This window comes from Sitodiplosis mosellana, unplaced genomic scaffold (genome assembly GCF_009176505.1).
Source record: "Sitodiplosis mosellana isolate CC-2019 unplaced genomic scaffold, AAFC_SMos_1.0 Smas_scaffold_47, whole genome shotgun sequence".
In the NCBI taxonomy this organism is placed as follows: domain Eukaryota; kingdom Metazoa; phylum Arthropoda; class Insecta; order Diptera; family Cecidomyiidae; genus Sitodiplosis; species Sitodiplosis mosellana.
Genome location: NW_022595289.1, coordinates 2,444,331 through 2,465,684, shown reverse-complemented (window position 1 = coordinate 2,465,684; position 21,354 = coordinate 2,444,331). Strand labels below are relative to the sequence as shown.

The 21,354-nt window shown below is 38.1% G+C and overlaps 3 protein-coding genes across 4 annotated transcripts; 1 reads left to right on the top strand and 2 right to left on the bottom strand.

Annotated features, from left to right (window-relative positions):
* Positions 1 to 10: 10 nt before the first annotated feature.
* LOC129569982 (V-type proton ATPase 116 kDa subunit a 1) lies at positions 11 to 6,356 on the bottom strand. Its single transcript, XM_055449298.1, has 11 exons — positions 5,909 to 6,356; positions 3,322 to 3,467; positions 3,020 to 3,223; positions 2,598 to 2,952; positions 2,313 to 2,524; positions 1,883 to 2,242; positions 1,058 to 1,816; positions 748 to 973; positions 569 to 673; positions 421 to 490; positions 11 to 328 (listed from the first exon to the last, which is right to left on the bottom strand). The coding sequence occupies exons 2-11, from the start codon at positions 3,436 to 3,438 to the stop codon at positions 232 to 234; spliced, it is 2,505 nt and encodes an 834-aa protein (XP_055305273.1). The 5' UTR covers positions 3,439 to 3,467; positions 5,909 to 6,356; the 3' UTR covers positions 11 to 231.
* A 220-nt stretch (positions 6,357 to 6,576) lies between these two features.
* On the bottom strand, positions 6,577 to 10,888 carry LOC129569979 (deoxynucleotidyltransferase terminal-interacting protein 2-like). The gene is made up of 4 exons (XM_055449287.1): positions 9,632 to 10,888; positions 7,517 to 9,491; positions 7,282 to 7,440; positions 6,577 to 7,203 (listed from the first exon to the last, which is right to left on the bottom strand). The coding sequence occupies exons 2-4, from the start codon at positions 9,474 to 9,476 to the stop codon at positions 6,923 to 6,925; spliced, it is 2,400 nt and encodes a 799-aa protein (XP_055305262.1). The 5' UTR covers positions 9,477 to 9,491; positions 9,632 to 10,888; the 3' UTR covers positions 6,577 to 6,922.
* A 119-nt stretch (positions 10,889 to 11,007) lies between these two features.
* LOC129569978 (leucine-rich repeat serine/threonine-protein kinase 1) lies at positions 11,008 to 20,334 on the top strand. Of its 2 annotated transcripts, XM_055449285.1 has the most exons (27): positions 11,114 to 11,409; positions 11,474 to 11,572; positions 11,636 to 11,789; positions 11,917 to 12,082; positions 12,156 to 12,271; positions 12,334 to 12,993; positions 13,055 to 13,315; positions 13,390 to 13,555; positions 13,622 to 13,686; positions 13,768 to 14,099; positions 14,180 to 14,469; positions 14,569 to 15,086; positions 15,161 to 15,312; positions 15,377 to 15,524; positions 15,587 to 15,694; positions 15,750 to 15,887; positions 15,967 to 16,197; positions 16,268 to 16,388; positions 16,453 to 16,680; positions 16,762 to 17,424; positions 17,506 to 17,688; positions 17,754 to 18,124; positions 18,191 to 18,408; positions 18,475 to 18,946; positions 19,030 to 19,266; positions 19,343 to 19,649; positions 19,735 to 20,334. In XM_055449285.1, the coding sequence occupies exons 2-27, from the start codon at positions 11,551 to 11,553 to the stop codon at positions 20,038 to 20,040; spliced, it is 6,633 nt and encodes a 2,210-aa protein (XP_055305260.1). In that variant the 5' UTR covers positions 11,114 to 11,409; positions 11,474 to 11,550; the 3' UTR covers positions 20,041 to 20,334. The 2 variants fall into 2 exon arrangements, with proteins under 2 accessions (XP_055305261.1, XP_055305260.1); XM_055449286.1 differs by having other exon boundaries at positions 11,008 to 11,572; positions 18,478 to 18,946.
* Positions 20,335 to 21,354: the final 1,020 nt, after the last annotated feature.

Sequence of the window (21,354 nt, the reverse complement as noted above, 5' to 3'; positions counted from 1 at the left end):
CAAATAGCTCTATGGTTGTATATATATTTATTTCTTTAATTTGGGATACAATTGAAGTCAAAGCTAAAAGTTGATTTTCTACTGAACAATTTGATAAACACGGATTAATACTTGAATTTTACTATAATTTGAAGACGTGCACAAAAATCCATCAAAGGATGTAAATATGATGAATGACAACAACATATTGCTTTTGTATTTGTTTTTTTTTTGTTGCCCTGCTCCGTGAATTTATTCACTCAATTCTTCAGATTCCAATATAGCGGTGAAGCTGAATGGCTGGAATGCATAGCCAACACCTTGGTAGAATTTGCTCATGAACTCGACCCTGGAATTGAAAGGAAAAAAGAACACGTTTGTGTTATATCAATTTTCGGCGGATATTTTAATCACATAAATAATTCAGATGCAATTACTTACCAGTGCAAACGCAAGGTGTGCAAGAAAGCGGACAAACCTTCCATCATGACCAGAATAGCCAAAGTGCATGCTGTTGAGGCAAAATAAATAATTCGGTTAATACATTTTCAAAATATCAATTAGAATGTAGGAGGTCAAGGACACAAACCTCCCCAAGCAGCAAAGATAACGTAAAGAACGATGCCACCAGCCCAGCCATCAACCAATGTAAAACCTTTTGACAAGACCATATTCCACAGGACTTCGGACAATTCTGAAGATTTCAAGTGGAATTAAAATAATTATTGCTGAAATTATAACAATGATTTTTTTCTTTCTTGAACGTACGAGCATGAGCAAGAGACAAAGCCCACAAACGAAGATAAGAAGCAGTGTGCGAAATTGTACTCAACACATATTCGATGGTATGAATTGATTGATGAATGAAAACTTCACTCAACGAATGTTCTTCATCGTGATCACCATGGTCAGCAGCGGCATGAGACTCATTTGCAACAACTGATTGGGATTCCGACATTTCGATGTCCTGTGTGACTGTTCCATTAGCCTTGGCCTAAAATACAGCAGAAAAATGCACATTGCACAATTTATTAAATTAACTATGTTTTTGGCATAAAAAATTAATTATTCCACTCACTTCGTGAGTGCTCTTTTTGGAGCACATTATGTACAATGGTTTGCCCAACAACATCCATGGGATACAAATTAATGCAATTGTAATGAAAACGAGTTGAACCTTATCCTGACCTTCAAACATAAATTCGTTGCATCCATCCAATGGTTTCGAATCTTTGAACAGCATCATGTTGATGAACATGTTCAAAATCGATGGGGCACAGCCTGGTTTAAAGATATCCACCTCGCTTGTGCTGCTGAACAGAATCCATTTCAAGAACATGAGGAAGACCATGTATGCGAATAGCAAGCACAAGAACAGTATTTGTGGCAAGAATTCCAACAGAATGCTAATACTGTGACGGAAATGCAACATATTGACAACGCTCATACAAACACCAAAGATCATATGGGTTACACCGAAAATGATGGATAACTTCATTTTGAACGAATTCAAGAAGATGATTTTGTTGTCTGCAAGTTGCCACATTGGATCGACTCCGAATGGGTAAGGATCGTGTCCTGTATCGTTGCTGGGATTTAGTTGCAAGGCTTTGTTTTCCATTATCGTTGACGTATTGTAGTTTATGGTCCAGGCTGAACCAAACACGTTGACGGATTTGGAGAAGATATCATTATAAACTGAACCGGTGTACATGGAAAAGAAACCCATCATCAGGATAATGTAGCGACCAGAAAAGAAAATGTTCCAGATTTCATTGTTTGATTTCTTTGCTGCCAGAGGTTTTTCCCAGATTACCATCCAGGCACCGAAAAGAGCCTGTAAATTCAATTCGAATTAATTCTGATATCCAAAACGCCTTAACAAAACTGTCGATATCCATACCATAATGATACCGTGACCCAAATCACCAAACATGACACCGAATAAGAACGGGAAAGTGACAATGGTGTATAGTGCTGGATTGGCCTCGCGATATGAAGCAACACCATATGCGTCGATCAGCGTTTGGAAGCCGCGTGTGAACTTGTTGGTACGATTAAAAGTTGGTGGATTCTCATTGGTTGGGATCAAATTTAAAAACGATTGAATCGTACTGCCCACAGTATTTGAGCCATCAGTAAGTGCTTTGCGTACAACGGGTAAATCGTTAACTGGCACCCAGCATTCACCGATTAAACACTTCTTTGTGACATCCATGTTGAACAAGTTGAGTGTATGATAGATGGCCTTCATTTTGTGGACCTGCGTTGAAATTCAATTTAAATAAATGGTATAATTCAAAACGCATTAATAAAACTCTTGTTGACCGTACCATGATGATCCATGCTGGCAATTCCTTAGCCACGCTCAACAAAACTCGTTGGCGATGATCTTGTGTTTGGCTCAAGACCATTTTCAAATCTTCCAATCGAGTTTTTACTCCTTTCAACATATCTTGACGTTCATCGGGTGCACTCGGACACGGGTACAAGCTAGCATGGTAGCCGGCGCAAACTTTTTTTATGCGTGACTTTAATTGTTCACCTTGTGGACAAATGTGACATCGGAAATTCATTATCATGTGGTAAACCAGCTGATTTCAACTACAATTTCTTACCTTGGAAAAAGGCCACAAATGCCGTTTTGTACAACGGATTGCCGGTTGCTGGATCCTCGAGCGTGGTACCGATTTCAGCTTGTCTCAAAAACACATTACCTCGAGAAATACGCCAGAGCATACGTTCGAAGCCAGCAACACGTTCTCGTTGTATTACACCGGCAACAAAACCCAAACGGCCACGGCCTTGCACCTGTTGCTCTTCAGGCACCAATGTTTTTCGCAACGAATCCAAATTCAAAGCGCCCTCATGCTCGGCGAAAAAACTTTGTGTTTTTTCCAAAACTTGCTTCAATTCGGTCAACTCCAAGAAGTTTGACTTCAAGTTGACGGCATTTTGGGAAAATTCCAAGATCTATATAAAATAAAATTATTCATAAATATCGGATTCATTCATATTATTAGTCTAGATAAATTAGTACTTCATTCTCAGTTTTCTCGAAACGAGCTTCCAGATTGATGATGTCACGAGGATTTGGGGCACGTGGCAACTCGTCTAAATCCGGAATATTCACACCATCTTTGCGCACTTCGGCTTCAATGTAACGCAATTTACGTTCCATTTCATCGCATCGTCGAACTTCATTCACGAATTTTCGTTGAAATGAGTTCACATCTGGGTTTAGCTATAAAATCAAAATTCAGATTCATAATACATCCGCTTGTGAGAAAAATGTTCTTTAAGAGAAAGAAAAACTCAAATTTATCAAAGTCACATGCTTACATCACGGAATTGAACAGTGCCCGATTCACCCAATTCGGATACCGATGGGTATGCGGCTTCTGGTTGGATAAACAATTGGCAGAGTGCCATTTCCTCCGAACGAAACATCGAACCCATGGCGATCGACTTTATGAATTATACAGTATCTGAAAATAAAGGAAAACACAATATTTAGTAAGAAAGGAATTGGAAATAGAAAAACAAATCAAAAGTCGTCCAAAACGGCAGACACGACGCTTCATATTGATTGCCCAATGATTTTCGGTGCTACATTAAGGTAAGGCAGGCGAAATAAAAAATTTAGGGCAAAATAAAATTGGACAGTTTACGTTCAATATGTTTTCGTTTTTCGGTGTTGGTTTCACGCAACGCATATATAGATAAAGTTAGAATTCTAGTGGCAAACGTAGCGTAGCGACTTCGAATAATCACTTCACACGGTTTAAAGGAAAGGAGGCGAATAATGAAATGTCATTTATTGTGTATAGCTCGATGATGTAGACACATATAATATTTATAGACATTTAGTAACGGTTTCCCGTCAAGTCCACACATATTTACACATTATCTGTATATTTAATGTGGAATTTGAGATGAATGAATCATGAACAAACACACGAGCCGACTTTATCGCATATTCCCGAGCAACAAATTGCTCTGGAAATATTCGGCGACATTCTCGAACTAAATGAAAAGAAATTACATTTGTTTCAAATGCCAAATATTGGTACAATTGTGTGTGACTGAAGAAACCGCAAAGCTGTAAATATAGACGTTCTTTTTTCACATAAAAAATGAAAATAAAGTTTCACCTCGCATACGTAAGATTATTTTAACATGATTGATTGTTCCATGAAAGAGCAGATTGTTGGCTGGCTCTGTTATTTGAGTTGAATTTGCATTTTTGCGGGTTTTGGTGTCAGTTTCGCTCTTATAATAATCCGGCAAAGATTATGTAATTGTCTAACTATGTGTATTTGGTCATATGATACGGAATGGTGACTGACGAGCAAAGCTCGAAATACCATTTAAATGTAATGAACGATTTCATTTTTTTACTGTCACCATTCTTTTCACGTTAATCTTCTTTCGAGTTCTCGCACACGCAAAATCCACACTGATATTCCACAATTATTAAGAAGTGTAAACTTAGAGAAATACACACTCATTTTTTATGGAAGCAAACTTTTTGCAATTGAAATGAAAATGAAAAAGAAACATCATGTGATACAATTCTGATATGGCATAAAAGGAATATATGTGAGTTTGCTTGAGTGTGACGGAGTGACTGCATAACACAATGAACGTTAATTTGTACATTTTCACAGTAAAATAAGGCCTGAGCGATCTGTCGTATACTGTGAATATTTTACACGAATCAGCACTTCAAATACATGCTCATATTTCTGCGATGGAATAGATTGATTCTTACGCACAGTGTGCTCAACTCAATTCAACTGACGGAACCTTGGAGTTTTTATTATCTCACTCTTTCTTCAAGTCGTTCATAAATTAACCCTCCCGGAATGTTGTACATTCGTCACTCGTAATCAGTTTTCTTCTGGAGTTGAGATAACATAAGTTCGTCACTGAATTCAAGTTGAACTATTCACGCAAACGAATTTTTCGTTAAGAAAATTTAGTTCAGCGTACAATGAAATCTTCTTAATCACATGATATGAATCGGTTAAGCTTTGGCCGTTTTCAGGCAACCGATGCGGGTTAAAAGCGCATTTTCGAAATTCCATTTTGATAATTAGATTGATTGGTTCTACAGTATCATTAATTTAATTCAGCAACGGAGAATAGTCAGCAATAAACTTCCATTAATAAATAATTTGATATCACGTGCCCTTGACTACAATTCAGAAACGAATCGATTCGAACGAAATATAGGGAATTTCAAATGTAAATAAATTTTTAAACACATACATTTCATTGTGTAATGCATACTAAAACCAGTAAAATTCAATTATTCGAACTATGTGATAGAATGTGATAAGAATGAAAGTCACAAAAATTGCTAAAAATACACAGAGAAGTACGGCAAATGAGCATAGGGACCGATTGTGTGGGAAAATGTTCAAAAGGTAAACCCGAAAAATAGTTTAAAAGTCCAATCAAAAGCCTATTCCCCATTGTAATCATAGTCACATGACAATACCATACTTCACTTGACGAACATTTGATCAATCACGAGTTTCACTCAACCGCTCATACAAAACAACGCATGACAATATGTAATTTTTTTCGCTTCACCATGTTTCTTTTCGTTAGAATTCTCACAAAATCAACTGAGATGTATTTCGATTATTTGACGATAATTAACTAGATATCAAAAATGAAAAAAAAAATAGATGAATAATGCGAAAAATGAGGCGCTAATTTTTGGTGTTGTTCAATTAACGAATATTCGAACATTTCAATATGAGTATTTGTTTTGAAAATTTCAAATGGTTCATCATCATTCAATAGCTTCTATATTACAACCGATGATCACGTGACACTTGATTCTGGGAAAAACAGTGCAAATGCAACTTTTTTTCTAGTGTTATTTTTTCATTTGAATAGACTACTAGCAAATTACCTGATTAAATTTGTGATTAGTCAACCCGTAAATATAAGAAAAACGAAGATTGTGCGACTCGGGCACATAAAATTTTGATTCACACTTGGCACGTCGGTTATGATGTTTTTTTTTTATCCTTGGTCGTCGTTCACGTTCACTGTTGTTGTTCGGAATCTCTCCCTCTCTGTCACTCTCTATGTATCGTTCTCCACAAAATACGAAGTGTGTTTATTTTTGTACCAGTCTGTTTGCTGCAGACGGCAACTTGTTACTGAAATGATCTCTCTCGTCAACTGAATTGCCCGTTGAGCTCTTGTTGAAACGCACATCACTGCGACCGCTGTTGCGTTTGTATTGGTGCGATGTTGTCGGTGTCATACTTTTTGTGTTATATGTTTGCGTGACACTGTAACGTATAACGAACGGCACATGAGTAGACGTTTTCTAAGTCGCACTCTTACATTAGACCGAAAGTATATGTGATAGTTGCGCTTATTCTGCAGCTGTTATTGCCAATTTAACGAATGATGTGATAAGAATTGATATTGAAGCAAAAAATGAATAAATAAGAAAAAAAAAATCAAATGATTTCTGTATGGCAATTGGACGCTTGTCTGTCGTTCATTCCTATGATATGAATGGATTTTGTGACGTAAACGAATTTCATCGCCAAGAAAATGAGCAGATTTTTAAAGAATTTGAATTGCATCCATACTTTATTTCTTTATTTATTTAAATCATTATCATTATTCATTTGAATTTCTTAAGTTTCAGATTATTTTCATTTTTTTTCCTTTCCAATGTTTTTTTTTGTATCTGGGCCTTTTTTATTATTTCATACTAACTTATTTCCAAAATTACTCAATATTTGTGCCTGACTTTAGTCATAAAACACTTCAGCGATCATTTGTCTGGCCCCTGAACACTTATCATTAAATAATAGTAACTTAGTTCAATCGCATGATTCCTCTAGAAATCTTACATGAACAAAGCATCAACCAAACTGCATGCTTGCATTTGAAGAATATCGACTCAGTTCTTTTTTGATGCATTTCGATTTTTCATCATCAATTCAAATCGTCGATTCATCCGCACTCCCTTGATGGCTGGAACTGGATTCTTTTTAATCGATGCCCGCTTTGAACCCTGTTTGAACAGTTGCTTCCGACGCTCTTGACGTTCTTCATCGTTCAATCTTGCTCGGTTCACATGATTATCTGCAGCCAATGGACGGCGCTTCTCAGCACTACCTCTGTTGACATCCAATACAAACTTTGGTGGTGGATTTTTTACAATCGGCTTCACCACTTTTGCTGCAAATTCAATACATTTCATTGAGAAACTGTCATTGCAAATTTTCACAATCATTTTACCATCAAATTTGGTCTTACCTTGTGCCAGCGCTTGCGCTTGAGTTGGCTTCTTGCCAGACAAAAGCAACTTGGCGCGTTGATCATGTCGGTCTCGAGTCTCGGTGATTGATTCGATCTTGTCGAACATGCGATTGTGCATATTAGTGAAATTTGGGGCTCGTTTGACAGCCGATTTACCTGAAAAACCGAGAAAATACTCCAAAATTAGCTCTGACCGTTCGCAAAAAAAAGGAATTAAAAATCATATACTCACCAGTTTCCTGGTTATTCTTCAAGTGTTTGGCACACAAACTGAATCGGAACCCTTCGCCATGATTGTTTTCGTCGCCGAATTTAAATACCTTAGGTGATTGAATTGCAACTTTTGGCACCTTCACCCTATCCATGCTTTTTCTTTTCAATGGTTCGACCAATTCGATGGCTGCCTCGACAACTTTCGCCTTTTTGGCCGACGATAGCTTGGCTGGTTCAAACAAGTTGTTGCGCGTCTTTGGCTTCAAGTACGGAGTACTTTGCAAACGTTTCAATTGCGGTGATTTCTTTTTAGCAGTCGACTTGGTTGTGACATTCAACGAAGCACGACCTTTTACTGGAGCTGGTGTTACCGCTGCCTTATTGGCGAACTTTTTAACGGATAATGGTATTGGGCTGAATGTTTTCTCGTTAATTGCCGTTGTATTGTTGTCATCAGTGAATGTTCGATCTTTTGCTTCCGCATCCTCTTTCTTCTCCTCCTCTTCTTGTTCTTCAGTATCCATAAGATCTTCTGCTGTGAATGTTTCATTCAACACGCTTTTGTTCTGTACCATGGGTGAATCAGTTAGGTCGACGATTGAGATGCGATTATTCTTGAATGCCTTTTCGACTTTGATATTTGTCGAATCCTCATCGACTTTGCTCAACTCACTAGCTTCTGACTTGGCGGCTGTGATTTCGATTGTCGGAATATTGCCGTTCTCTTTGTTATCTTCGTCAGCAGCCATTTCGTCGTTTGAATGCCCTGAACCATTTTCATCGTGACCATTTTCCACTTGGTCTTTCGAATCATCTTCAGTATCCATAACATTTTCGTTTTCGATGTTGCCTTGTGTCGACTTTCGGGAACGTACGACTTGACCAGACATTCGGCTCGGCTTTGGCACATCCGACGAAGAAAGATCATTCGATTCAACAGCAACTTTGACCCCTTGATTGGATTTGCGCGAACTTTCCGATAGGCTTATGCGTTTGTTCAGCGTGGGCTTGGCGGCCGACTGTTCAATCGCTTCTGAAACGGTTTCATTGTCTTTTGGTTCGATGCTCAGTTTTGATTTTCGACGCTGTGCAAATTTGGCAGCTGGTGTTGCGCTTGCGCCCAAAAAGCTTACTGATGGCAAATCATCTTCACTTGTGGCAACATTGTCGCTACAACCGTGCATCGTTTTACGAGAACGAACAAATCTACCCGATGTATTCAAGCCCAATTGACTTACCGAAGCAAAATCCTCATCGCCCGATTCAACTACACCTCCATTGGTTTGCAATGTCTTGCGAGAACGAACAAACTGGCCGGTTGGCGTTTCAGTTGCTCCAAAAATGCTCACCGATGGCCAATCCTCTTCGCTCGATTCAGCCGAAACCTCTTCGACTCGCTTCGTTTTACGTCTCGTGCGCCTTTCCATCGATTCATCGTTCTGGCCATCTTCCATTTCGGATACGACACTATTCATTTTCGCCCCTTTGCGAGCGCGTTTACGACCTTTTTTCACTTCATCATTCGACGCTTCGGTTGATTCGGAAATTGTTGGTGTTTCATCGACAACTGTGCCTTCAGCTTGAACTTTATCCATTCGTTTTGCCTTTGGCGGTAGTGGCCGTACGAATGCGTCATTTGAGTCACCGCCATCCGATTTGACATTATCGCCACAAGCCACTGGTGCTTTTGCTGATGCAATCGTTTTTCGCTTTGATGATTTTATTGGTGTTACATACGAGTGCAGTGCATCGTTCGATGTTACCTTAAGCATGGAGCGTGTTGTACGGCTGGGTGTGATGAATGATGCCAATTTGGGTGATGCGCCAGATCCTGTATCGAGTTTAGTACGTCGCAGTGACAGACGCGTACCCGACATTTCTTTACTTTCCATTTTCGGAGTACCAATCAGTTTTTTCGGCACCGTTTTTGGTGTTTTCACCGATTTTCGCGTTTTTGCAATAGTTGGTGTCTTTCCCATGATGACCTTTTCGAACTAAAACACAAAATGAAAAGAAGAAATTGGACCTGTCAAAATAGCTCAACTTAAATTCATTTTATGTTAGTGTTCAAAACAATTGAATTGATGGAATTTTGTTTGATGGAGATTTTCTCTTCAAATTAATTTGTGCTCACCTTCAAATGCGCAATAAACTCAATTCAATATGGCGATAATAAAAACTAAATCTTCGTGAACAATGAGCAAACAGACAAAAACCAATACACAACGGAATTCTCTCAATCAGATGACGTTTTGAAACATAAAATAGAATACTGATTTTGCTTTCAACTCAATCAAATAAAATTGCTGGACATTAATAAAAAAAAACGTAACAAATAAATCTATAAAATAACACACGAAGCACAAATTTCTGTTCTATTTCGTTATTTGGCTTGCGCCGATAGTTTGATGAACGATGATGTTTGCCTTTCAATATTCGGATTGGAAATAAAGATGCAGAAAATACGTTTGTCTTCGATTCGATTCGAATTTTGGTTCAATTTTCGTCCACCGAACGAAAATTCCGCGACACAAGCGCCATTCACTCACGTTGACACATTCTGTGTTGGGATCATTGTTAACAGTTTATACAATTTCGATTAAAATAAAACAAATTTAGAATTCTTTTGAATGACGTGTATAAAATATTTGTCTTTCTAAAAAAATTATTCAAAGAGAATTTGTTTGTTTGTCTGTTTCTTTTGCTCAACAGAGCTACAGTTCGTTTTGTGTACCGAACGTTTCATATGATTTTATTTGAAAGCTGACATTAGAACACATGGAAACGTCATATGATTCATCCAACATAACCAAAGACATCGACTTTGTTTTGCTAACGAGCTAGTCGTACACAAACTTTGATAGCGAAAACTTCTTCACTAGTTTAAAAAAACGAAGCATCCTTGGTAAATAATTCCGTTTAAATTATTAACTTCAGTCATTTTCCAATTGTGTCCAAGAGATGCTTTTCCAAAAATCAAAAAGACCTTGAACGTGAATTAATTACGTTTTCACGATTTTTCTTATGCAATTCAGTTGCAAAGTGAATTAAATTAACTCAATTGCTATTTTTTTATTTTTGCCTTTTTACAGACGAAACATGGGTAGTTCCGAGTCGAAAGCACCTGAAGCACCAAGTTCACCCGCACCAGCAACCGGGGAGAAACCAAAATGTAAGGCATGCTGTGCCTGTCCAGAAACGAAAAAAGTACGCGATGCCTGGTAAGAATCGAATTGTCAAGCAACAGAATGACATTTATTCCGAAAAAAATAGTAACAGAATATCGCATTTTCCATTCCAGCATCGTTGAAAAGGGTGAAGAAAACTGCACAGAGCTGATTGAGGCGCACAAAAAGTGTATGCGAGAACAAGGGTTCAACATTTAAAAAAACAGCCAACAGGCGATCCAAAGAATTAGTCAGAACATAAGCAGGCACATACTTAGTAAATTGTGATACGTTTGATGAAATAAAGAACTTCATTAAGAAAAACTGAAATTCTTTTATTTTCCCGCTTACAACTTAAAAGTCACAGATAGTCGATGATATTGCAAGTGCTATAAAATGTGCTGTCGTCTCACTGCTATACGCATCTATCAGTGTGCAACTATCAGTGTAGAGGTGAACTGTCACACTTGACACACGTCTGACGTTTAGCGTAAATAAATAGAAAAAAACTGTGTTATTTGTCGTCCAATCGAAGTGAGAAAGGAATAAAATGTGAAATGTGTATATGATACAATTGCAATAAATATTTAGCGTTTCATAACATTTTCAACATTTATTACGTTATTCATTGTCTTTGTTTGTCAAAAATTGGCTTCAAACCAAGTGTTTTGGTGACTTCGTGATTTTCGTTCAATATTGTATGGTCTTGGTGCACAATTTATCATCATATGTCGCTTGATAATTGGTGCGAATCGGAAATGTTCACCCAACACAAATTGAGTTGAGCAATTGTTTTGAACGTTTTACAGTGTGCTTACGGGAATCTCGCATAGAACAAACGTGTGATTGCTTAAATTGCTGTTTGTCAGTCGCCGACAAGCAAAATATGGGGTTTGACGAAGAGAAAGGTGGGTATTTTTGGTACAGTCATTGTTCATGTTACACAATTCATCATGTTATCTGTATTGCAGCGTATGAAAAACTGGTCGCAGAATATGAAAATCTACGCAAGGCCATTCTTGAGAACAATGTGAATATTACCAAGCGCATAATTAACGATCTGAATATTGATAAAGAGATTGTTGTTAATTTTTCACCCAGAGAAGATAATTCCTTGCTATTTATGTGAGTATCAAGTGATAATTTGTCATCAACAATCTGTTAACTGTATGCTGGATTTAGAAACCAACCACCAAAAGTCGCAATTGATTGTGAAATGTAAGCAATTAAAATCAAATTCAAATGTTTTTAGTGCTTGTCAAAATGGCTATGTGGATCAAGTGAACTGTTTAATTGGCGCGGGTGCTAAATGTACCGCACACAAAAGCACCAAATGTACACCATTGTATGCAGCGATCCGTGGCGGTCATATTTCGATTGTGAAAAAACTATTGGCCCATTTCCCTGAAGCAATCAATGTAAGAAAATTGTCTTGACCTGTTTTTAAAGATGAAAAACTAAACGAATTCATGGTTCCTTTGGTTTTGAAAGGTTATGACATCTGAGAATTGGTCACCACTCCATGTCGCTTGTATTAATGGAAAAAATGACGTTGTTGACTTGTTACTTGCATATCCGTTTGCTAAAGATTTGTTACAGAAATTCAGGTAAAACTTGAACAAAAAATAGTAGAGAACTTCACATTTAAAAACTGTTGTTCAACTCGCAGAGTCGGTGATTGGGAATATGAATGTGCGTACAATCCAAATCAGTTGGATAACTTCAATCAAACGCCATTGTACATCGCATGCTTGTCGGGCAATGATGTAATTATCGAATCTTTGCTCAACTGGCGACTAATTTGCACACACGTGACAAGGCCCGATTGTCAGATGCTGCTCTCACCAATCGATATGAATGTGCAGTGTGCTTACGTAAAAGAGACTGCCTTGATGGCGGCCGTTCGAGGCGGTTTCCTCTACATAGTGTTCATTTTGTTGCGTAATGGCATCAATCCGAATATTTACAACAGCAATTTAATCGAAGATTTGGACAGCGAAGAATGCAGTGGAAACTCCGTGCTGATTGAAGCTGTGCGCCAGAAATCGTTTCTGATGACTGAGCTCCTTCTCAGGTTTGGAGCCAAAGATGCAAATTCATGCGCTGTAAAGATTGCATGTGTAAACGAAGATGAGGAACTAATTCATTGCCTTCTGGCAAGGCATGCACATGAAGATTCCGAACACAAGCTCAACGAATCTGATCTGCTGACTGGTAGCAATTTAGGACAAACATTGCCTTCATATTGCAATACGTATTGTAATTTATTTCCAACGAATCCCACTGTGATCGACTGGAATTTTACCAGTTGTCAATTACCAGAAATCAAGTAAGCTCCCATACCATACACTAGTGTATGCAAACTAAATTCATGTCCGCATAATTTACAGAGTGAAATGGTTGCTTGGAGCAGTTGCCAACTGTAATCCAAAATTGAAAACGTCCTCAACACTAAACCAAATCTCCCTCGGTGCAATAACGCGCATCGATATATCACACAATTCCCTCACATGGCTTCCGCCAGAAATATTTTCAATGTGCAGTCTGACGTATTTGAATGCAGCTCAGAATAAAATCGAACAATTGCCTTCATCAAGCGAATGTTCATACAACAGCCCGGCTTTGGAAGAGATCTATCTACAGGACAACAGGTATTATTTTTGTTAGGTGCTTTTGCAGTTTAATATGATGAGTTACCATATTTCTTTCACGCCTATAATTACAGTTTAGAGGAAATTCTGCCCGAAATTTTTCGATTACCATCGTTAGCCACTCTAGACATTTCAAATAACAAGCTACAGCGCATTCCATTTGATATGTGGAAAGCACCAAAACTTCGTGAACTGAATATTGCTTTTAATTTGCTCAAAGATCTTCCAACATCTGAGGATGTAAGTTGTGACACATTGTCTGATTTAAGTGTAATTCCAAAATTCTGTGTTATTTTCTCATTTCAGAGCGATTCACCAACTATGTTCAAGTATAAGTCCACAGATTTGAAGGCGATTTCACATCGACCAGCGTCAGTGAACAAACGTTTATGCAAAATCAACCAAAGATTAGTTTTTAATTCTGTTCCCTTGTATTTCCCTTTCATTCACAGTAAAAATGAGCTAATTCATCAGAATATTTGGTCGAAATCCCTTGAAATTGTCGACCGCGACACAACACAATTCTCAGAACTTCGAGGATCGTCAGCTTTACGCAATTTAAATCTTTCGAATAATTTATTCACCAGCATTCCACCCGCACTTCCATGCCTTGCCGAAAATTTGTCACGCCTCAATATGTCGTACAATAATCTTAGATCGATGGGACATGTCACAAGTTACCCAGTCTTTTTACGGCAATTAGATTTGAGTCATAACGAAATCTCATGCTGGCCAAGTTTAGTTACCGTTAACTCGGGAGACCCATATTTAGCGTGTTATAACGGTGAGCAATCTCATATCGATCGAAATATAATTTTTGTAAATCCCTAAACGTTTTTATCAATTTGTACTTTTCGCCAATAGATCAAAGCGGCGACGAGAATAAGTTTAAATCATCACGTAGCTCAGTAATAGAAAATCTACAAACAGATGTCTATCAGAATTTATGCTGTCATAAGAAACATTTAAGACTGGAATCGTTAAAGACACTGATACTAGCTGATAATGCGCTCACCAAAATTCAACTGTCAACCGATGACATCACAACTTTTAGCGAAACAGAAGAAACCGAATGGACCAATATTGGTGTAACCAAACTACGACTGCTGTATCCAAATTTGTCTATGTTAGATATAAGCAATAATTGTTTAAAGGTGAGATTCACTTACAATTCAAATGTTGCTGGCGAGGATACAAACTTAAATTGAATTAAACACTCAATGACCGGTTTCATTTTTTGTCGCATATTACAGGAAGTGCCGCAATTTTTGCATAAACTCACCAACTTGAGTATATTGAATATAAGTGGAAATGTGGAAATAACGGAGTTGCCAGCAAATATGGGTCTTTTGTATCGCTTGTGGAATTTAAATACGAAAGGTTGTTCATTGCAAGGCTACCTCAGCCAGATGATTGAAAGTAAAAAATTCAAGACTATGGAGATTATCGGTTATCTGAAGTCGATTTATGAGGACGCCAAACCGTATGCACGCATGAAATTGATGGTTGTTGGAAAGCAAGGCATCGGTAAAACCAGCATTTTGGAGCTACTACGTGAGATGTATCCAAATCAAAATAAGAAAATGCTGGGTGATCATTGGACAAAGCGTATGGGAGCGACCGTTTCATCGAATTCGAAAAAGAAAAATTATAATATTTCGACAGTGGGCGTTGATATCGGTGACTTGGTTTGTGAAGAGAAAAAGAAGAACGGTGGCTCATTGTACGGACCGGTTGTGTTCCGGACCTGGGACTTTGGGGGACAAAAAGAGTAAGTTGAAGAGGATATTGATTAATTCAAGTGAAAAGGGACTAATCCGTAATAAAAATCCGTTTCTGTTTCAGGTACTACGCTACACATCAGTACTTTTTGTCAAAACGGAGTTTATACTTGGTTGTGTGGAGGATTGATGAAGGAAAAAGCGGCTTGATTGAAGTGTTGCAATGGTTAGGGAACATTCAAGCAAGAGCGCCGAACTCACCTGTCATCATCATTGGTAAGAACGATTTTCCGATATGATGAAAATTCGAAATGAAAATTAAACATTTGTCATCAAATAGGTACACATCACGATAACATTGGTGAAAATATCTCAGAGGCCGAAGCCGTCTCGTTGCAACAATACATTCGAGAACGATTTATTGCTGTTACCGATTCAGAGAAGATTGGCTTACCCAAAGTCATGAGCTCGATTGAGATCAGTTGCAAGTACGTTGAAAGAAAAAATCAATTCCATATAACTTCAATAAACGAACCTCTTCTTTTTACAGAACTCATTACAACGTTCGCGAGTTGGGATCGCTAATTTATGATACCGTTTTTTCACTCAAATCCCCCGGATCGAAGGAACTGCTTTTACATCAGAATGTTCCAGCAAGGTATTATACTAACCAATCTTCTATGACGAATTTCTACAGTGTTTCCATTTTCTAGCTATTTGGCTTTGGAGGATGTAGTTGCCAATATAAGCACCTACTTAAAGCAAGTTGGCTCTGACCCTGTTTTGAATTATGAAAACTTCAAGCAAAGGGTGTACCAGGAAATGCACTTTCAAAACTTCAAATCATTTCGGTAATTACTCTCAATTTTATTTTACATCCTAGTTCACATTGATTGTTTTCGTTACACTTTTAAACATCCCGATTTGCAGTGATACAGCTGAACTTCATCAGGCAGTGCTGTTCCTACACGAAAATGGTGTTCTGCTTCATTACAACGATTCGACGCTTCGTGATTTCTTTTTCCTGGACCCCCAATGGTTGTGCGATATGCTGGCTCAGGTTGTGACAATCAAAGAGATTAATCCATTCGTGAAGAATGGAGTGATGAAAATCGATGACATCAATCAATTAATCAAAACAACTGCCGGTACTGATCGAAAGTAAGTATCACTTTCATTTTCGAGACTTTGACTATTCCCCTTTTCTGACCATTTTCACTGTTTTTTAAAGATATATATTGAGTCTGTTGAACAAGTTCGAGGTTGCTCTTACCTGGGATCTCAGAACATTGCTCATCCCATCGCTTTTGCCACTAACAGAAGATGAACCAGAAAACACAATCACTCTAAAGGTGAGTGTTTTTGTATGAAAATACGAAAAATCTATTTGTTTAACCGTGCCACTTTTACACGCAGGTTGTCTCAAAGTCACCAAAGCGGAAAATGTCCACATCCGAATCGAATCTACTGCTAAAAACCAGCGACCGGTCGTCGGAATTATTTGGCACCGGATTCAAGCCGCTTTCACGGCTATTATTAATTTCGTATTTCCCGTCCGGATTTTGGTCACGTCTTATGATTCGCATTCTTGCAGACAATCAAATTGGTGAAATTGCTCAGAGCATTTACAGCATTCCCGATGATGTGAGTTGGAACAAATTCAAACTAATTTAGTCGGTATATTACTAACTAAGTTGGAATATTGACAAATCTTTGAATTTTCAGGCAACTTCATCGATTAAAATACACTGGAAGCTTTGGCAGACTGGCATGGAACTATATGTGGCTAATACGCTTATTTTCAAACTGCGAGAGATTTCGTTGACCTGCTTGAACTCACCGTTTCGCAATGATTTGAACAAATTCAAAATCAAACAAGATGGCATATGGTCGGACGTTGATCTGTCTCGATCAAGTATTTTGGAAATAAATTTCCCACTTCACAAATTAACGCAAAGTGATGATAATGAGCAAACGAAAAGTATTCCACCGAATATTCAAGGGATAACAAAGCTGCTGTCCGCATGCGTTGATCATGTTGATATTCTGTTAGAAGACTGGTACCCTACGATTGGCACTCGATTTGTACACACATCGGAGGGTCGGTTTTTAGTTACTCGTCTCGTTCCATGTCCGGTGTGCATCGAACGTACACAACAGAAACAAACTAAAAGTCTATCGACCAGTTCAATGAATGGCTCATTCCGGCAGTCGAATGAAAATCTGCTGGACGTTTCGAATAGCATCGACGATAAAGGGTATTTGCAAACAACCATTTGGAATTATCTATGGACTATCGAAGAATGCGTTCTATCAACTTATGACAAAAAGGTGTTGGTTTGTCCGATTCACGGTGATGTTTCGGTCATTCAAATCGCTCCTGATTTGGTACGTTGCAGATCTTTATCGGTTTTTCTATTCGTTATTTCATTTCTAAATTTCTTCTGGCTTTTTCATGACATGGTTCAGATGTTTTTGGATTTAAATGGAGAAAACGTCATTGATGTGACTGAAATCACAAAAGGCAATTTGATTGGAAGAGGCGCATTTGGATTTGTGTTCAAGGCGACGCTCTATAAACCAGCCGATGAGCAAAGATCAGTAGCGATGAAAATGCTGCAACCAGTTCAGCCGGGAATACGAACGGGAAAGGTGAGATAGAACTGAGTTTCGAACAAAATTGCAATATTAACAAATATGTTTTGTCTCATCGTTAGAGTGCCTTGATGGCATACAAAGCCGCTTTGGAAAAATGGCGACGTGAACCCTTGCAACACTCAACACGGGCTTATTTCACCGCACGTCAGGAACTAACCGTGATGTTGAACTTAAGACACACAAATATCATGTCGTTGATTGGCGTCTGCATGCAACCGCTTGCAATAATTTTGGATTGTGCACCCTACGGTGCATTAGACACGATCATTCAAAAGTATCGCCGATGTGGATCGCGCATCGGACCCTATTGTTTTCAGTTGATTGTACTCCAAATATCTCGGGCTATTGAATACTTACATCGCACTCACATCATCTACAGAGATTTGAAAGCGGAAAATGTGCTCGTGTGGAAGATTCCGGAGCCTACCGAGTGAGTTTTTAAATAGATGTCCAAAAGAATTGAAATAGATTTTAGCGTAAATCATTTATTTTACAGTGCCGACACTCCGCACAATCCAGTTCACATTAAAATTGCTGACTATGGAATTAGCCGAATTTCTCTGCCGACAGGAACTAAGGGCTTTGGTGGCACTGAGGGTTTTATGGCTCCTGAGATCATATGTCATAACGGAGAGGAAGAGTATACCGAGAAAGTTGATTGTTTCTCATTCGGAATGCTCATATACGAGTTGATCACTCTTCGACAACCATTTGGTAAAAATAAAATTATCAATTTTGGTCCTATATTTCCTAATAATGTTAATAATAAATGTCCTGCAGAAGGCCATGAAACGGTGAAAGAGTCGATTTTAGAAGGATCGCGGCCGGTGTTCACATCACGAGAAGTTATGTTTCCGAGCTACTGCCTTGATGTAATGGTTCTGTGTTGGGATCATCAGCCAAAAAATCGGCCATCGGCCAGCCAAATCGTTTCAATCGCATGCGCTCCAGAATTTACTCACTTAATCGACGTTATTCTATTGCCACATAGTGATGATGTACTCGCAATGGTCACATTGAGCAATCAGAAATTCCAACGAGGAGACTCATTCAAGCTATGGATTTCGATCGAGCGTTGCATTGAGCTCATCACGGGCTATGAACATGGATGGGTGTCATATCAACGATATCAACCATCACAAGTGCTTCCGATCAAAGGAACAAATTCTCCACCCAGAATGACAGCAATATGTAGCGTTAAAATGAACACCATTTGGATTGGCGACTCGAAAGGATCGATCCATTCATATAAGTACGGCACATTTTAGCCAAAAGGAACATGTTATAAAGGCGTTTGAATATTTAATTGGTTTTCCCCTTCTTTGTCTCTTTTAGTGAATCGGAAAATACGTGCGCGTTTTCCTATGAACTTGATAATGCAACCGTCATCAAAATAGAATGCATAGCTGGAACCAATTTTGTGGCAGCGGGACTTGAAAATGGAAGAATATATATCTTAGATTCGACCTGTTATCCGATCAAATGCGTCAATGCCAAAGATGATTTTATTCTTGCCGAACAATGCATCAATAGCAAATTGTCCAGTTTGACGACATTTTGTAACGGCTTGAGGTAAACGATTGTTTTCTAATTTCAGGAATTTGGATTCAGATTTTATAATCAACTTCTAAATTATTCATTCCAACAGATCGTGTGCGATTTGGTGCGGTCACAGCCATGGAAAATTGACTATTTTCGAATTCAAAACCGACACCTTTGAATCACGGCAGTTCAACTTGCAACATGCCAACTGTAGTGGCGAAATTTCAGTTAAAATTCTTGCCACATCACAGAATTCTGTTTATTCATATCCTTCGCCTGGATGTGTTCTGTACCAATGGAGTACGCTGTCGAAGAAACTCATCAATCAACTGGATTGTTTGAAGTTGGTTCCATGCTCAGAGAGTTTGGGTAGTATATCCATTGACAAAAGTTTGAGTGTTGGCAGATGCCAGGTAAGAATATAGATCGTGAGATCGAAAAGCAAATTCGATAAAAAGAAATACCGCATGTAATAATCTGCGTCCTTGTCATCATTAGATCACCGCTGTTTGTGTGCTTAACGAGAATATTTATGTCGGTACATCTTGGGGCTGTTTGATTGTTGCTGAAAATACGACCCTCACTCCCACAACGGTGTTCCGACCGTACGAAGAAGAGGTGCAGTACATTGCAGCAGTGCCTCCTGAATGTACATCAAATACTCCGGTGATCCTATCAGTTGGAAAGGGATATCGTTCTCTCATCAACCGTTACACAGATGTGGATCCATCAAAGACCAAAGAAAAGATAAACCACCAAACCCATTGCATATTATGGCGAGCCGAACATTGGACGCCAATTTAATAGCAAATTTTTCTATGACCTAAAACGATTTTCTACCAAAAGATTATTTTTTTTCTATTTTGACTTTTTGTTTGCAAATTTTTTATTTCATTGCAATTTTTCTTTTGACCCAATTGCATTTATACATTCCTAAACATACTCCGAATCCGCTACTTTGAGCGGATCACAATCAAAATAATTTATTTAATTTATTTTTTTGACTTTATTACTTAACTGTGTTAACATTTAGAAAGAACAAAAAAGATTCCTTTTGTTTTGGTGTGATTGAGAAATAAAATCATTTTGTAAAGCATAGTTATTGCGCATTTGAATTCACATAATCATAGATCGTTGGCCGAAATGCTATTCCAGCGTGACAGGTGTTTCCCTAAAATTAACCACTCTAATCATTATTTATGCAATTGGAATATCAGAGACACAAACCATTTGCTGAAAAGACCTGTTAAATGGATTTGTTGTGGGTGTTATTGAATAAAAATAACCCTAGAACGCTTGCATCATTGACGGTAATGTGTGCAGATTCAATGATACTTTTCAGAAAATAACGATGTGACGAAAGGATGTAATGCAATTTACCGCTGTTGCTGCTTTTGCACAGTCTGTCTTCCAACATCTTACATCACTTTCGCAAACGGAATGAAACGCATCCATTTACCATTTTCCAAGTGAAGGGTATTATAAATGATGAGCTCACCATTTTCTGTGATTACCACCTATATAAATACATGAACAATTCAAAGAAAACTCTAACACAAAAAATCGCCGAAATTCTCCGTTTTCTGTCATAAAAATACCAAAATAAAAATAAATAACGCTACTTCACCGATAGAAATGACTTCAAATGGAAATGCCAAACGACATTTCCATTCATATTCCAATAACATATGTGAGCTTCACCATGACATTCTAAAGTCGACAATTTGGGAACGGAATTTTGTGAGTGAGTGAGCAGAAATCGACGACACGCAAATCACACACACCGTTCTCCCGTCGTATTATTGCATTTTAGATGCTGTAAAAATTTGTGAATTACATTAAAACCGTAGTTAAATTGTAATTAAGTCCATTCGCGACAGCAATCGTCTGTGCAATTTGTTGATTGTAGTGAGATTTGGTCGAAAAATTAGCTGTTTGTTTCTTTCAGTTTTGTGAATTTCCTACTGGTTCTGTTACACTTCGTTCATTTCCAATTCCTAATAATACACACACGCACACACACACATATACATTCAACAACGGCAACCATTCGGTCAATTCCAAATCGTAACAAACACACACACGGAAGTCGCATCGTTTTGGTGTATACATTGTTCA

What these genes read in the sequence shown, in the direction of transcription:
- LOC129569982 (XM_055449298.1), bottom strand. Translation starts at nt 3,438, where the DNA reads ATGGGTTCGATGTTTCGTTCGGAGGAAATGGCACTCTGCCAATTGTTT. An exon ending in ATTTGTGGCCTTTTTCCAAG is followed by an intron (nt 2,525 to 2,597) that starts GTAAGAAATTGT and finishes TTTGTCCACAAG; the next exon opens with GTGAACAATTAAAGTCACGC. An exon ending in CACACCTTGCGTTTGCACTG is followed by an intron (nt 329 to 420) that starts GTAAGTAATTGC and finishes TTTCAATTCCAG; the next exon opens with GGTCGAGTTCATGAGCAAAT.
- LOC129569979 (XM_055449287.1), bottom strand. Translation starts at nt 9,476, where the DNA reads ATGGGAAAGACACCAACTATTGCAAAAACGCGAAAATCGGTGAAAACA. An exon ending in GAAGAATAACCAGGAAACTG is followed by an intron (nt 7,441 to 7,516) that starts GTGAGTATATGA and finishes TCGGTTTTTCAG; the next exon opens with GTAAATCGGCTGTCAAACGA. An exon ending in AGCGCAAGCGCTGGCACAAG is followed by an intron (nt 7,204 to 7,281) that starts GTAAGACCAAAT and finishes TTGAATTTGCAG; the next exon opens with CAAAAGTGGTGAAGCCGATT.
- LOC129569978 (XM_055449285.1), top strand. Translation starts at nt 11,551, where the DNA reads ATGGGGTTTGACGAAGAGAAAG. An exon ending in ATATTTAGCGTGTTATAACG is followed by an intron (nt 14,100 to 14,179) that starts GTGAGCAATCTC and finishes TTTCGCCAATAG; the next exon opens with ATCAAAGCGGCGACGAGAAT. An exon ending in GGATCGATCCATTCATATAA is followed by an intron (nt 18,947 to 19,029) that starts GTACGGCACATT and finishes TGTCTCTTTTAG; the next exon opens with TGAATCGGAAAATACGTGCG.